At 40.3% G+C, this 17,764-nt stretch overlaps 1 protein-coding gene across 2 annotated transcripts in view; it reads left to right on the top strand.

Annotated features, from left to right (window-relative positions):
* The window catches only part of LOC134336555 (sterile alpha motif domain-containing protein 10-like), a 119,727-nt gene that overhangs the window by 63,186 nt on the left and 38,777 nt on the right, over positions 1–17,764 (top strand). For both annotated transcript variants that reach the window (XM_063030831.1, XM_063030840.1), the window contains exon 3: positions 15,013–15,181. In XM_063030831.1, coding sequence (XP_062886901.1) covers positions 15,013–15,181 — 169 coding nt within the window. The remainder of the gene's footprint in view (positions 1–15,012; positions 15,182–17,764) is intronic.

Raw genomic sequence — 17,764 nt, 5'->3', positions numbered from 1 at the left:
TCTGAAGATGACATGACATATTCATAAACTTCATCTAGGGAGGATGCTGAAGTACAAGCTCATCATCTTTCACTAATTGAATAATGAAATGTATTCAAAGAAAGTGGAAGTTTCAAACTGTCAAGTTGGTAATCCTGAGAAAGCAGATGAAAAATGCAGTTCAGAAATCAAAGGATTTAATGGCAAGCTGCATACCCTACAAAGATTTAATACCTGAAACAATGATTATCTATATCTGAAGAGTAGAGGAAATCTTATGAGTAAAATCCATAGCCCTGTCAATATCAGAGGCCTACAAATACAGTTTGCACCTTCCAGTAAGATGATGGCATATTAGGATGCAGCAGCCTCTCAGGGACCGAGAGACATTTTTATTTATTTATAAGCCTTTTTTACAATCGCAGGAAAATGTTGGACTTAAGAACTTCAGGTACTGCAGGTCTACCCCTTCAATGACCTGCTCAGTGGTGGAGGAGCTGGATTTGGTGCGGATTGTGTTAACTGCCTGCTACTAGAAGGTATCCGAGTTTATGTGCAGTCTAACTGCGAGTGATAATCTTGGATGTTTCTCTTGTGATCACAAGATCCTGTTGGACATTGGTAACATAAAATGCAGCAAGTCCATTTTCCTTGTTTATTGGAAAGACAGACAGTGAGGGAGATGTGTGACCTCAGTTGTAGCAAGCACTAGGCCTCAAGCCATGGGCTTGCCTTTTTCAGCAGTGCAGAAGAGGACACACTGGAGGCAGTATAGTACAGCATCCATGCTCAGTTGGGATCTGGGCCCGCCTGTTGGTGCTGCCCTCCACTGTTCAGTCAGTGGAATGACAAGCTGGATTTTGTGCATGCGTGTGCTCATTTGCAGACTGCTGAGAACTGTTTGTTCTTACTGATAACACCTATGCACTATCAGTTTACAGGACATGTCACTCAGGGACTTGGGCCTTTTATATTTTTCTGTGAATGTTCGGTTTGCTTACTTGCTATCTTATATGTGCTATATGTGCCTTGTGCTGTGGCACTGTGTTTCTCACCTTGCCCCAGAGGAACACAGTTTCGTTTGGCTGTATTCATGGGTATTCCTGTAGGGTTGAATGATAATTAAACTTGAGTTTGAACTTGAGTTGCCTGAAAATTGTAGTAACGTGTGCTATATTATGTAATTTGTCACTTTTAACTTTAGTGATCTCCATACCTGACTGGACCTGACACATCCCTCCAGCCCCTGTATGAATGTGCAGGAACTGGAAGGATATTGACACTGTGTGGACAGAATTGATTAGTTTAGTTGGGTATTTGATTGTGAGTGTAATTAGTTCAAAATTTATTATGAAAGTACATACGTTATCATATAAAACCTGATCAAACAACAGGAATTCTGCAGATGCTGGAAATTCAAGCAACATACATCAAAGTTGCTGGTGAACGCAGCAGGCCAAGCAGCATCTATAGGAAGAGGTGCAGTCGACGTTTCTGACGAAGGGTCTCGGCCTGAAACGTCGACTGCACCTCTTCCTATAGATGCTGCTTGGCCTGCTGCGTTCACCAGCAACTTTGATGTATGTTGATATAAAACCTGATATTTGTTTTCTTGCAGGCATACTTAGTAAATCCAAGAACCGTAATAGAGTCAATGAAAAACCACACCCAGCTAATACAAAAAATTATAATAAATAAAAAGTAATAAATATGGAAAACATAACAAAAAGAGACCTTGAAAGTGAGTCTGTGGGTTATGGGGACATCTCAATGACGGGGTAAGTGAAGTTGAGTGAACACAACATTGTGGACAAGTGGCTTATTCCTATGCTGTACTGTTCTAAGTTCCATGTAATCAACTTCCACAGACAACCAATGTCACCCTGAACTATCAAAACTCATTCTCAGCCGACAGTGTAGTAGAATGCTGATCCCCACCATGACTAGCAACCACAAATTTACACCTGCCTCCCCTAGCTTCCCCAACCCCGCCCCACAAGCACATCCTCCTACTCTTGATTCACAACTGTAGCACATTTCAACTACACCTATGCTCAAGCAATGATTAAACCTTTTGGCATGGTCACACTCAACTTTGGCTAACATTCACAACATCCTTCTCATCACCTGATATCTCCAGAAACTAACCATCAACCCTTCTGTCTGCTGGCAACAAACTGCCTTAGCAGTCCCATTGCCTGGGCTAATGCTTACAATCAAACAGCCCTCTCCCCAAACCCCAGAACCGTGACTGGACTTACCTGATTTCCTTTAAGTGCTCTGCTAGTGTAGAGTGCATTCAGGAATTGAATTGAATTGACTAAATTTCTTACATCCTTTACATACATGAGGAGCAAAAATTTTTAACTTACATCTCCATCTAACTGTGCAATGTGCAATCATAGTAATTTAGAATAATTTATAATAGACAGGACAGTCAATGTAACGTAGAAACACACTCAAATCAGCGTGAGTTAATCAGTCTGATGGCCTGGTGGAAGAAGCTGTCCTGGAACCTGTTGGTCCTGGCTTTTATGCTGTGGTATCATTTCCCAGATGGTAGCAGCTGGAGTAGATTGTGGTTGGGGTGACTCGGGTCCCCAGTGATTCTTTGGGCCTTTTTTCACACCTGTCTTTGTAAATGTCCTGAATCATGGGAAGTTCACAACTACAGATGCGCTGGGCTGTCCGCACCACTCTCTGCAGAATCCTGTGATTAAGGGAGGTACAGTTCCCATACCAGGCAGTGATGCAGCCAGTCAGGATGCTCTCAATTGTGCCCCTGTAGAAAGTTCTTAGGATTTGGGGGCCCATACCAAATTTCCTCAGCCGACTGAGGTGAAAGAGGCGCTGTTGTGCCTTTTTCATCACACAGCTGGTGTGTACAGACCACATGAAGTCCTCGGTGATGTGGATGCAGAGGAACTTAAAGCTGTTTACCCTCTCAGCCCCAGATCCGTTGATGTCAATAGGGGTTAGCCTGTCTCCATTCTTCCTGTAATCCACAACCAGCTGCTTTATTTTTGTGACATTGAGGGAGAGGTTCTTTTCTTGACAGCACTGTGTCAGAGAGATGACTTCTTCCCTGTAGGCCACCTCGTTATTGTTTGAGATATGGCCAATCAATGTAGTGTCATTGGCAAATTTAATTAGCAGATTAGAGCTGTGGGTGGCAACACAGTCATGGGCATACAAGGAGTAAAGGAGGAGACTTAGTACACAGCCCTGAGGGGCTCCTGTGCTGAGAGTCAGAAGGGTGGAGGTGAGGGAGCCCACCCTTACCACCTGCTGGTGAGCTGACAGGAAGTCCAGGATCCAGCTGCACAAGGCAGGGTCAAGGCTGAGGTCTCTGAGCTTCCTGTCGAGCCTGGATGGAATTATGGTGTTGAATGCTGAACTGTAGTCCAAGAACAACATTCTCACATAAGCAACCTTCTTCCCCAGATGTAAGGAGATGGTAAGGAGAGGCCTTACCTAATATAATATCTGATAAGGTGACACATGATGCTTTGTGCCTTGTGTATTGAATGTCCCAGTGATAGGATTAAACATGAAATGATTATTGCTCTCTATGCAATGACTATTAAATTTGTCTTTGCAGTGACCAAAAATTCTAGGTCCTTAATAACCCTGTGGATTGGAACCAAAGCAGTTGAAATACTCTATCACTCTTTCTTTTTTTGTTCCTTCTTGACTTTGGTACTGTTGGTTTTGAGCCAACTTGACATGCTTGGCAGTTCCAGGTACATTATTATCTTTTGTATAATTGCTAATTGGGAACCTTTGACATTCAGCACCACCCGGGTGACTATTTGAACGTGTAATGATTGGATAAATGATCTGGCAGCTGCTGGGAAGGCAGAAAAGGCTCTCTGGATAAATGCAGAATTTGCTGCCATTGATCACCCTCGGCGACTTTCTGCAGCCCCCCTCTAGGAAATCTTAGCTGCCTAAATTTTGCTGCTGCTTTATACCCTTTGTCTTTCACATTTGTCCTTCTCCATCTGTTTCAGGATGTCAACCCTAATATAATCTGCTTACTAACTTTACAGTGCCTCACATAATAAATAACCACGATGGAATGGTAGAGCAGATTCAATAGGTTGAATGTGCTAATTCTGCTCCTGTGTCTCATGTCTTACGGTATTGATTCCCTCCTTTACAGAGACCAGGATTAAAACCAGTACATGTTTGTACCATTGAAGGACAACAGTGCTGCTAGAGGTGCTACCTTTTGGATTAGACCACTGTTTTCTGGTTCAAATAGTTATAGCTTATTCAGCATTATTTGAATTCTCCACATTCTGAATACTTTACCCTCAACCTACATAATTGCATAATTTAGCCACACATTCATTACATTGTTTTGGGTTCTTGCTGAGTTTAAAATAACAACTTGATTTAGTGACTGCTGCATATTAATTGTGTACTGTAATGCTTTGAGTTGAGTGTCATTTATTTTATTACAGAGGGATGCATGATTTTTAAATATTATACAGTTGCTGACAATGCATAGGTCTTTCATATGTCCTGAAATCACAAAACTGGCAGTGTGCAATGCGTAAAAATCAATCAGCCAAAGAAAAAAAAGGAAATTAGAAAGTTAAGAAGAAAAAAAAATTGACAGGCAAATTAACATACATTTGATAGTGTCATAAAAGGATCAAAGCTGAGATGAAAAGACCTGTAAAATGTTATGAGGATTCTGTTACAAACATGACATTACCATAGTGTGAGCACTACATGACGTCTAGGAAGTACTGCTTCATATAAATAGGTCATAAATTCCACTGCTGAACATCTTCCCCACTTCCGAAAGTCATAGAATCACAGAGAACTACAGCACAGATACAGGTCCTTCAGCTCTATGCCCTGTCTCACCTACCTGCGCCCAGTTCATGGCCCTTATATACCATGTGCTTATTCAAACTTCTCTAACATGTTGCAATCAAACCCACATCTATCGCTTCCACTGGCAGCTTGTTCCATATTCTCATTGCACTCTGAGTGAAGAAGTTTCCCTTCATGTTCTCCTTAAATTCTTCACCTTTCACCCATAACCCATGACCTCTCATTGTAGTCCCATCTAACCTCAGTGGAAAAATCCTGCTTGCATTTACCCTATCTATACCCCTCTTAATTTTGTATACCCATCAAGTCTCCTCTCAATCTTCTACGTTCTAAGAAACAATGCTCTGAACTATTCAATCTTTCCTTGTAACTCAGGGCCTCCAGACCCGGCAACATCCTTGTAAATTTTCGCTGTACTCTTTCAACCTTATTTACATCTTTCCGTAGGTAGGTCACCAAAACTGCACACAATACTCCAAATTAGGCCTCACCAACGTCTTATACAACTCAACTCCTGTACCTGGTGCTCAGTCTTATGAAGGCCAATGTATCAAAAGCTCTCTTTACATCCCTACAGTATCTATTCCATAATGCCACTTCCAAGGAATTATGGATCTGTATACCCAAATCCCTTTGCTCTACCATACACCTCCGTGTCCTACTATTCCCTGTCAAAGACTTGCCCTGGTTTATCTTGCCGAAGTGCAACACCTCAGACACGTCTGCATTAAATTTTTCTAGCTGGCCAGGTCATGCTGCAAGCTTTGGTAGCCTTAAACATTGTCACTATACCCCCGATCTTGGTGTTATCTGCAAATTTGCAGATCTAGTTTACCACGTTATTATCCAAATCATTAATATAGGTAATAAACAACAATGGACCCAGAACCAATCCCTGTAGACACCACGAGTCACAGGCCTCCAGTCAGAGAGACAACCATCAACTACCACTGTCATACAGAGGTGGCTGGAAACGGACCCAAGTGCAAGATACAGACACTGAAGTACTAGGGACAGGACTAGGATACAGGGCGATGGCAAGGACATGGACAGGAAAACCGGGAACCTGGAACAGGACTGGACAAAAGAGCTAGGAGCCCGGGCTTGGACTCTGAGCCAGAGACTGGACAAGGACCCAGAATCTGGGTCTTGCCTCTGGCTTGGATCCCAGAACTAGGCAAGGACGAGGCTTGGCTGGCAGGCAGGACGAGGCTGGAGACTTAGAGACTTGAGGCGAGGCTTGGCAGGAGGCAGGAGACTTGAGGCGAGGCGAGGCTGGAGGCAGGAGGCTGGAGGCTAGAGACGAGGCTTGGCAGGAGGCTGGAGGCTAGAGACGAGGCTTGGCAGGAGGCTGGAGTCTTCAGGCTTGAGGCTATCAGGAGGCTCCTCCTGGGCAGGGTGCGGATCTCCTGGGCAGGGTGTGGATCACCACTCAGCAGAGGCAAGGGACAGGAAGGGACAGAACCAACTACAGGTAACGGCAAGGCGGCCTGGCTTACCTGGGCGGAGGCAAGGGACAGGAAGGGAGCTTGGTACAGGGTGGCTCCAGGCCAAGACTGCAGGTGAGATGAGGCAAGAGTTACCAGCAAGACAAGGCAAGGTTTCAGGCAATGCAAAGCGAGATGAGAACTTCAGGTGAGGCAATAGTTACCGGCAAGACAAGGCAAGGCTTCCGGCAAAGCAAGGCGAGACGAGAACTTCAGGTGAGGTGAGAGTTACCGGCAAAACAAGGCAGGGCTTCAGCCGAGGAAACAGAAGGCAGAGGAAGGGATACAAGGAGTAAGGACAAGAACAATCCAGCAGCCACACCCTGGTCTCTGAAGGTATTTATGCAGCCAGCCCCAACGAGCATCAGCTGACTCAATTAGAGCTCAACAAGACAGAAACAGGGTAGACAGGAAAACCTGCAGCAAGGGTCGATGGACCGGACCGTGAACCGGAATACGGACTTCACCGACCGTACCATGACAACCACTCTCTATCATCTCCTTCCAAGCCAATGCTCAATCCAATATACTACTTCATTCTGAATGCTTCCCTTTGTTAGAGGCCTTACTAAAGTCCATGTAGGCAATGCTCACTGCTTTTCCTTCATCAACCTTCCACATAACCTCCTCAAAAAATATTCTGTAAGATTGGTTAGCCTACCACCCACATTCATATTGACTATCCCCAATCATGCCCTGTCTATTCAGATACATATACTGTATACAGTATCCTGCTCCTTGGAAAACCTTCCAATAATTTACCTATGACTGATGTCAGGTTCACTAGTGTGTAATTTCTCAGCTTATTCCTAGAGCCTTTCTTGAACAATGGAACAACATTAGCTATCTTCCAGTCCACTGGCCCCTCATCCATGGCTAAGGATGTTTTAGCTAACTCTGCCAAGGCCCCTGGAATTTATGCACTAGACTCCTAAAAAGTTCAAGGGGACACTACATCAGGCCTTTGGGATTTATCCACCTTAATTTGCCTCAACACAGCAATCACTTCCTCTTCTGTGATCTGGATATGGTCCATGGCCTCACTACTCTTCCCCTCAGTTCTATAGTCTCTGTGTCTGTCTCTGAGTAAATACAGATGTAAAAAAAATCATTTAAGATCTCTCCGTCTCTTTCGGCTCCATGCATAGATGACCACGCTGATCTTCAAGAGGACCAATTTTGTCTCTGGCTATCCTTTTGCTCTTCGGCCACTTTATTAGGTACACCTGTAGTCCTGCTCATTAATGCAAATACAGGTCTGTGCATAAGTCTTAGGTACATGTATATATACATCTGGGATAGACACCTAGGACTTTTGCACAGTACTGTATGTTGTTTAAATAGGAAGGTGGTTGTGAAACAGAAATAAGAGTTCTTAGCTTTGTATTAGATCAGTAGTACTGAGTGTTATTTGGTAACCGGAAAGATCGGTTAGGCACCCTAGCTATATACAGTATATGTGCCTGAGACTTTTGAACAGTACTGTATCTAACCAGCCAATCATGTGACAGCAACTCTATATGTAAAAGCATGCAGAGAGAGTCAAGAGTTTCAGTTGTGTTCAAACCAAACTTCAAAATGGGGAAGAAATGTGATCTAAGTAACTTTGGCCGTGGAATGATTGTTGGTGCCAGACAGGTTTGAGTATCTTAGAAACTATAGGTCAACTGGGATTTTCATGCACAGCAGTCGCTAGAGTTTACAGAGTATGGTGCAAATACTCTTTGTCGCAGTCAATAGGGAAGTTAAAATCACCTGTCTGGCGCCAACAACCATTACACAGTCGAAGTTATTTAGATCACATTTCTTCCCCATTCTGCTGTTTGGTTTGAACAACAACTGAGGTCTAGAATACAAGAGCAAGGATGTGATGCTGAGGCTTTATAAGGCACTGGTGAGGCCTCAGGATAGAGGAGCACCCTTTCAAAACAGAGATGCGGAGAAATTTCTTGAGCCAAAGGGAGGTGAATTTGTTGCCACATGCGGCTGTGGAGGCCAGGTCATTGGGTGTATTTAAGGCAGTGATTGATATTGGACATGGCATCAAAGGTTACGGGGAGAAGGCCAGGAACTGGGTTGAGGAGGAAGAAAAAAAGGATCCGCCGTTATTGAATGATGGAGCAAACCCGATGAACCACATTGTCTAAATCTGCTCCTATGTCTTATGGTCTTATGGTCTTATATACTATGAGAATGGTATTTTTCCTCTATCAATGTAGCTTTATAAATAATTAATGTTGTATAATTGACCACCAATTCCTTCCTATGAAATTTTAAATCACATGATCATGTTATTTGCCACAGTAAAATAATATGGAATGTGTATTTTCACTGGTAGATCACTGAGGAAAAAAGAGTAGAAATTCTCACTCTTCCGTGCAGGCAAGAATCAAGTGACTGCAGTATGTTAACATGCTAAAATTGACAGAGAGTCCAAAGTCACTCTTTCAGTCTCATGGCAGGACTATGAGGGATCAGATGATGAATTTTGTCATCTTAATTCATACGACCATGGATAGTTGGTACCAAAAATTTTACCAAGCAGTAATTCTTTGTTGACTGTGGTTTATCTAATACAGTTTTAATCTAATCCCTTCACTTTGCTGCTATGATTTACTCTTGGATATGTTAGTCCCCATTGTTTTCTCATTTATTGCCCAGCCACATTATGTAAAAAGCAGCTCTATAACCACAAGAAATAGGAACAGATCCAGATTATTCAGCCTATCAAATCCATTTCACCATTCAATAAAAACGTGACTGATCCTACTTTTTGTCAATTTTCACACCCATAACCCTTGATTCCCTGAATGAATAAACATTTATCACAGATTTGAATATATTCAAGGATTTTTTTTCTCATAACTTTCTAAAGTAGGGAATCTCAGAATCTCAGAACAATTGTTCGAAGGAAAATATTTCATTCCCATCACAGCTGTACATAAGTACCTTTCATGTGTGTCCTTTATTCCCCAACCATCCTACCTGGTGTTTACACTTCCTGAATTTAGTCTACCAACCTACCTCAGAATTTTATATGTTTCAATACAATTGCCTTTCTTTCTTCTAAACTCCAATGATTTCAAACCCAACTTGTTCAACTTTTCATTATAAGAGAATTCCTCCCATACTTGGGCTCATTCTAGAACTTTCTCAGATTTGCCTAGTATAAATTTGTTATTTTTATACTCCTATCCCCTTGAAACAAAATCTAGAATTCCCTTAGCCTTCTGGATTCTCCAGCACCACTCTGCTAGCTTTCTGTTTTTCAGATCCTTTGGTGCTACAACTATTTAGCAATCTCTCTACGTGATCCATTTTATCATTTTTCCTTCTAAAGTGAAAAACTTCACACCTTCCCACATTATTCTCCATTTGCCAAAAGTTTGATCGTTTCACCCATCAGTATCTCTCTGTTTTGTCTGTACTCTCCCAGATTATCTTTTCCCTCTACTTTTGTTTCCCACACACCTTTTGCTACAGTACATTTACTTTCTTCATCTAAACCTTTAATATCTATGGTAAACTGCAGCAGTCCCAGATATGATACATACTGTACATAGAACATAGAATGATGCAGCACAGGAACAGAACCTTCATCCCATGATGTTTTGGTGAACTAATTAAACTAGTGGTTAAAAACCAAACTAAACTAGTCCTTTTAGCCTACACAATGCACATATCCCTCCATTTTCTGCATATTCATGTGCCTATCCTAGAGCTCCTTGAACACGTCTTTCACATTTACCTGCACCACGACCCAGGCTGCACATTCCAGCCACCCACCATTCTTCATAAAAAAATCTTATCCTGCACACCTACTTAAAGGTATGTCCTCTAGTATTAAACATTTCATCCACGGAAAAAGATAATATTTATGTCTCTCATAATATTATATACCAAAATAAGATCTCTCCTCAGCCTCTGCTGCTACAGAGAAAGCAACCCAAGATTGAACAAATTCTCCTTATAGCATATTCCCTCAAATCTAGGCAGCATCCTGATAAACCTCTTCTTCACTCTCTCTATAGCCTCCACATCCTTCCTTTATTGGGCTGACTAGTATTGAATGTAATACTCCAACGCCGAAACATAACTTTATGACTCTTGAACTTAATGTTTCAAATTCACCTTCTACTTTCAATCTTTTTTTATTGATTTAAAAGAAGAAGGGTAAATACAAACCAGAGGAGGGGTTATCTCAAATACATAATTCAATAATAATACAAACAAAGAAAGGAGTATACACTGTCAAAATCATGTATAGTATTAAGCTAATATAAAGAGAAAAGAAATCCACCTCTCCTCTTGACAGTTCATGGAAAAAAAGATTTAAAATTTTCTATTATTGAGAGAAAAAAAACCCCACTAAGCTAACCTAACACAAATAAAGGGGACTGGGCAGTCCATTTTGAGGATGCAGTTAAAAAAAAAGGGAAAATCCTTCTGATCAAATTTAAAAATTTGCGGAAAAAATGAATAATTAGCTATAAAAGTAATAAGAGTTAGATCATATGAAAATATTGAATAAAAGGTCGCCAAGTTCGCTCAAATTTAAAAGATGTATCAAACGTCCAACTTCTTATTTTCTCCAAACTTAAACAAGACATAATGGAGGAGAGCCAAAAGAATACAGTAGGTGGATTGGGATCCTTCCAGTACAATAGAATAGCTCTCCTAGCCAATAAAGTTGAGAAAGCTATCATACGTTGAGCGGAAGCAGGAGCGTTTCCTGCTTCCGTTGGAATAACCCCAAAGATTGCCGTAAGTGAATTAGGCTGTAGGTCCAGACCTATGACTTTTGATAATGTTCTAAAAACATCTCTCCAAAAGTTATTTAACTTTATGCAGGACCAGAACATATGAGTTAAAGTGGCCACCTCAGTGTTGCATCTATCATAAGTAGGATTTATATTAGAAAAAATATGCGCTAATTTACCTTTTGACATATGCGCCCTGTGCACTACCTTGAACTGAATCAAGGAGTGACGGGCACAAATAGATGAATTGTTAACTAAATGACAAATTTTATTCCATCGATTATCTGAAAGTGGTTCTTGAATTTCCAATTCCCAAGCACATTTAACCTTATCATTAGACATCATTTGTAAATTCAATAGCCATTTATATATGATGGCTATCAATCCTTTCTGGAATGGTTTAAGCTGAAAGATAACATCTATCATATTTGGTAAATGAGCAAATGGGTAATTCGGTAACAAATCACGTAAAAAATTCCTAATTTGTAAATATTTAAACTATCTGGTCAGAAGACAGATTTTGAAAATGCGTCATTAAATTTCATTAATAAGATATTTATGGATTTCTATTCTAATCTTTATAAATCTGAATTTTCGGATAATACTATCTTTATGAATAGATTTTTGCAAAAATTAAAAATACCTAAAATTTCTATTCAAGATATTAACATATTAGATGCCCCTATTAAGCAAGAGGAAATAGCTAGAGCTATATCCTCTATGCAACTAGGAAAAGCTCTGGGACCAGATGGATATACAGTAGAATTTTATAAGACTTTTACTGAAACGCTTACATCACATCTATGTCAAACTTTCACTGATTCTATATCCTCTGGGAACCTCCCGAAAACTTTTTATGAGGCATCAATCTCATTGATCCCTAAAAAAGGAAAAGACCTATCCGAATGTGCCTCCTATAGACCAATTTCCTTATTGAATCTGGACTTTAAAATTCTCTCTAAAATTCTGGCTAATAGGCTTGAGAATATTTTACCTACGGTTATTTCAAATGATCAAACTGGATTTATTAAAAATTGGTATTCACGTTTTTGTATTCGAAGGTTGTTAAATATTATTTATTCTCCCTCAGTTAAAGAATCTGAATGTATTGTCTCTCTTGATGCAGAGAAAGCCTTTGGTAGGGTGGAATGTCCTTATTTATTTCAGGTTTTGGAGAGATTTAATTTTGGTCCGGGATTTATCTCCTGGATCAAACTGATCTATCAAGCTCCAATGGCTGGGGTTATAACTAACAATCAAAAATCTCCTTATTTTAGACTATATAGAGGAACCTGTCAGGGTTGTCCTCTTGGTCCCTTATTCTTTAATTTGGCTTTAGAACCACTTGCTATTGGTCTTAGGGATTCCAACTCTGTTCAGGGTATGAAGAGAGGGGATAAAGTACATAAGGTTTCATTGTACGCAGATGACTTATTAGTTTACATTTCAGACCCTAGGAAATCTATCCCTTCTGTGTTATCCATATTTACTGAATTTAGTACTTTCTCTGGATACAAGTTAACTTTACATAAAAGTGAATTATTTCCTATTAATAACTATTTGGATCAATATGATCTAATACCTTTTAATATTGCTAAAAATTATTTTACCTATCTTGGTATTAAAATTACCAAAAATTTTAAAGATTTATATAAATATAATTTTCTTCCTTGAATTGAATATACACAACAAACGCTTTCCAAATGGTCGCCAATGACGTTGTCGTTAATTGGTCGAATAAGTGCTATCAAAATGACAATTTTACCGAAATTCTTATACGTTTCAAGCTGTTCCATCCTTTGTCCCGAAAAAGTTTTTTTGATAGAATAGATTCTATGATCTTATCATATATCTGGAATAATAAAAGCTCCAGAGTGAGTGAACCTTTACTGCAAAAATTAAAAAAAAGATGGTGGCTTGGCCTTACCAAACTTTAGACTCTATTACTGGGCAATTAATATTTGTTATATTACTTTTTGGATTCAGTGTATACATATGCAGGACTGTCCTTCACGGTTGGACTTGGAGGAGAACTCGGTAAAGGGGTTCTCTTTGGCTTCTTTGCTGGGAGCTCCTCTTCCCTTTTTGCTTTCTAGGATTGGTAGACAAGATCTTAGTCCCATTGTTAGACATACATTAAAAATTTGGTTTCAGTTTCGCAGATCTTTTGATTTAAATAACTTTGTTCTTTCTAGTAATATCTATTTTAATTGTTTTTTTAAACCATCAATTTTAGACAAGGCCTTTTTAACATGGAAAACTAAGGGAATAATAACTTTTCTAGATTTGTTTTTAGAGGATTGTTTAATGTCTTTTTCTCAGCTAATGGACAAATATGATTTATCTAATGCAAATTCACCTTCTAGATAAGCCTCTGGGTGTGGGACCTTGTCAAACGCCTTACTAAATTCCATGTAGACAACATCCACAGCTCTGCCTTCATCGTTGTCCTTTGTCACCTCCTCAAAAAACTCAATTAAGTTAGTAAGAAATGTCTTGCCCCATACCCCACAACATTCCTTTAGTTACAGGTTGCCAACCTGAAAATGACCCACATATTCCTATTTCGTGTTTCCTGCTAGCATGATACCCTCTACCATGATAATGTATTGCAAAGTAACCTCTTTCATGGCACCTTATCAAATGTGTTTTATAAATCTGAATTTATTACATTGATTGGTCCTGCTGTAATCACTAGTTGATAGTTCCTCAAAACAGTCAAATGAATTTATTAGACATAATTTCCTCCTCATGAGGCCATACTGTCACTTTTTGATCAGATCATGACCTTTCATATGCTCTATTACTACCTCCTTAGTAATTGATTTAACTAAATCACCGGTTGTTTTACATCTCAAATTGATTTTGAATATGGGGATCAATTAACATCTTTACAATTCTTAAGTTAGCTAGTGTTTAGGGCAGCAGTGAAGGTCCCCCATTTCTGGCAGCGTTCAGGATTTCTTTCATTGTGTCATTAGCTTCTTGTGGTTTTCACTACTGTTAACATACATGTTCCAGGTGGAGACTCAAGATTCTTCATTGTTGTTTCTGTAATAATTTCATTTACCAGTCAGGGTTGTTAGCCTTGAGCTGAACCACTGAACCTGGACCACTCTTAGTCTGTCCTCTACCCTTTGACCTGTTTGGCTTTAACAAGAGCCAATGCATAAAGCCCTGACTCCAGAAAACATAGCTCTGTGGCTCATTGAGGTATGCAAGCTTCCAAACCATGACAAGGTTGTGGTTCTCTTGGAGGAATCCTTCAGGATCCCTCCAGAATTTTTAGGATTTTTGGAAGATTTCAACCAGTGTGTCTATTATCTGTGTTGCCACTTCTTTTCAGACCCAATCAGTGTAAAGCAGTGAAGTCCAAGGGATTAATCAGCCTTTGACCCCATTGATTTGTCTAATAATAATTTTCTAGTGTTGGGATGATTTTTAATTATTCCCATTATTTTAATATTGTTCTGATGTTTATGTGTCTTCTACCACAAGGACCAAGATGAAATGTTTTTGACTCATCTGCCATTTCTGTGTTCCACACAACCGCATCCCCAGCTTCATTCACTAAGGAGCTTATATTCATTGTGACATCTCTATTTGATGTACTTGAAGAGTCTTTTGTTGGTAATTTTATATTTCCTGTGAACTTGCCCTCAGAGCTTATATTCAGTATGGCTCAGTATTATCCTTGGTAGAAAAGATATGACAGGAAATTGTAATTGTGAGAAGCAAGCCTTCATTTGTAACAGCTCTCATTTTTAGTCACTACAAAATATAGAGAGTTGCAAGTCTAGTATACTGGGGCTGACCATCAAACTTGGAACTCCACATACCCCCTAACTGAAGAAATACAAGAAGCACACAATTTCTGCAGAATAACAAAGATAATTTATGTTCAATAATTTAGTGTATTTCACTTTATTTTGCAGCTGGGATCCAGTGATGGGTATTATAGTTTTCACACAAGTCCGACATTCTCAAGACACGCCAAGCCTGTTGTACTGTGGACCCAGCAGGATGTTTGTAAATGGTTAAAGAAACATTGCCCCCACAATTATCTGACCTACGTGGAAGCTTTCTCTCATCATGCAATAACAGGTATAGTCTCGGAACTGATTACAAGAATTGAATGATTATTATAATATTCATTTAAAGCACTTTTTCTGAGCTTTCAAATCAAATTTGGATTTGCTTAATCTATGTGTATTTTTAAGGGCAATTTCAAAAATCTTTTATGGTGTACCAATATGTTAAAAATCATATTTCTGGCAGGAAAAGAGGAAACAACAGCTGTGATTGTTAGTTGTGACATCTTTCAATGTGTTTCAAATTATTCAGACATTGCTGTTCAGTTTGATGGGAAAATCATGCTATGACCAACCTCTTCAAAATGTAAAATTTCACCAAAGTAGCAATCTTTGACCAAATTACAAAACTCTTAGAAAACTTCTATAATCAAGGCTTAAAAATAGCTACAAAGATATTACATGGAACTAGTAATAGAATTAGACTTATTTGGGATAGTCAATATCATTTTGTGTGAGGGAGATCCAGTCTCAGAATTTGTTTGAGTGTTTTGATCAATTAAAGTAGGGAAATTGATTTTGTCTATGAGGACTATCGTAATGCTATTAGCATGGTCTCTCATTCTAGGCTGGTCCAAAAGACCAAGTCACATAGGATCCTTGGTGCACTGGTAAATTGGATAAAAAATGTAGAAGATATGGGGTTGTTCTTCTGACTGTTGGATTGCAACCAATTGTGTTCTGCAAGGATCTGCACTGGGACCTATATTGCTTGTAATATGTATTTATGATCTGGATAGAATTTTAGGTGCTCTGATTGGTAAATTTTGCAGATGACACAAGAATCAGTAGAGTCATAGACCTCCAAGGCAGCAGGATATAAATCATTTGGAAATTTGGGGAGGGAAATGGCAGATGTAACGTTATCTGGACCACAAGTGAGGTCATGTGTTTTGGAAGGACAAATGCAGCAGGAAAGTATTCAATAAATGGCAGGACTGTTGCAAACTCTGATTACAAGCAATGTTTTTTTTTCTGTTTTTGAGCGATTTAATGGTGCAATCAATACGAATTGGGGTGCTTCGACAAAGATTTATCCTGTAGCCTGCCTTGGATAGTGGCGTGGCCCTGATCTGAACTAAACTGAATACCACTGGTTTGATGTTTCATGCTCTGTGTGTTGTTCACTCACTTTTTGCCATTTGCGCAATTTGTTCTTTTTTTGAGCACTGGGTGTTTGATGTTTTCTGGAACAGCTTCTATCGTATTTCTTTGTTTCATGGCTGCCTGTGGGAGGACAAATCTCAGAGGTGCATTCTGAATACATACTTTGATAACAAATGTACATTGGATCTTTGAATTTTTTCCTGATCATTGGGGGATGATGGGCAGCCCAATAGAAACACATGAAATTATGAGATGCATAGATTGGATAAAGACACACGGTTTTTTCTCCAGGGTGGAAATGGCACAATACTAGAGGGCAGAGGTTAAAGGTGAAGGGGAAAGTTTAAAGGACATTTGCAAAGAAAAGTTTTTTTAAACCCAGATAGTGGTAGGTGCCTGGAACATGCTGACAAAGGAGAGGTTAGAAGTAGATATGATAATGTTTAAGAGGCATTTAAATAGACACATGAACGAGCAGATGGGATTATCTTGGATTGATATCATGATTGTCGCAGGCATAGTGAGCTCTAGGGCCTGTTCCTCTATCAATTACTCCAAAAGACTGGAAGTAGAGTAAATACTGAAAGGCTTTTATTAACAGTAAATGGTCCAACGTCCATGCTGAGTATCTGCCCCTGACTGAGAGGAGGAGCAGTGGTACAATCACCTTTATTCAGGGGTCTGTGGGAGGAGCCACAGGAGCAGTCAGCAGAGGGGCGTGTCCAGACAGGTAACCCAGTTACAACATATATATATGGTTTACCACATTCACCCCTCCTTTTTAAAAAGAGTCCCACGGGGTGAAGTAACTGACTATATTTAAAACAAGTATATTTGCAGGTCAAGTCTATCAGGCGGTCGAGTCCATCGCTGTGATCTACGTAGCACCGGCAGTGATTGCACTGGCGATGGCGGTTGTGCTGGCTCCGGCCTGACTTGAGGTATCAGCACGTTAGGCGTCGGTAATCCCTCGTGTGTGTGCGTCGCGCCCGGTATGGGAGTATTGTGTGGTATCTGTGTAGGGCTTGGAGTGCGCAGTGTCTTGTGGGTATATATATCAGTGGGTACGGGGTATCCGCGATGCGGGGTACAGGGTACGCGTCAAGCTGCGTGAACCTATTGATGGTCTGGCTATAGTCCACGACCATCCTATTTTTCTCCCTGTTCCAAACAACGACCACCTGCGCCCTCCAAGGACTTGTGCTTGCCTCAATGACCCCCTCCCTGAGCAGCCGCTGCACCTCCTGCTTTTAGTTGCCAGTCGGGGGTCAGGTTGACGAACAGCAGTGGGGGAGGGATCACTTGTGGAGAGGCCACAAGTGGTGTCCGTAGTGCAGCTGTTGGCATGTTGTTGGGTGGGATGTGTGGGTCGGTGTGTGTGGGTGGTCAGTAGCGGGGTATGTGACGTATTCCTACAAAACTGGGGATTTACGACAGTAATTGGTGGGGGGGCCCATCATACTCCATTGTCACGCTTTTCAGGTGGCTC

The sequence above is a fragment of the Mobula hypostoma genome, chromosome 2 (assembly GCF_963921235.1).
Source record: "Mobula hypostoma chromosome 2, sMobHyp1.1, whole genome shotgun sequence".
Taxonomy (NCBI): Eukaryota; Metazoa; Chordata; class Chondrichthyes; order Myliobatiformes; family Myliobatidae; genus Mobula; species Mobula hypostoma.
Note: the sequence above shows the minus strand (reverse complement) of the source record. Positions and strands in the feature narration are given on the sequence as shown.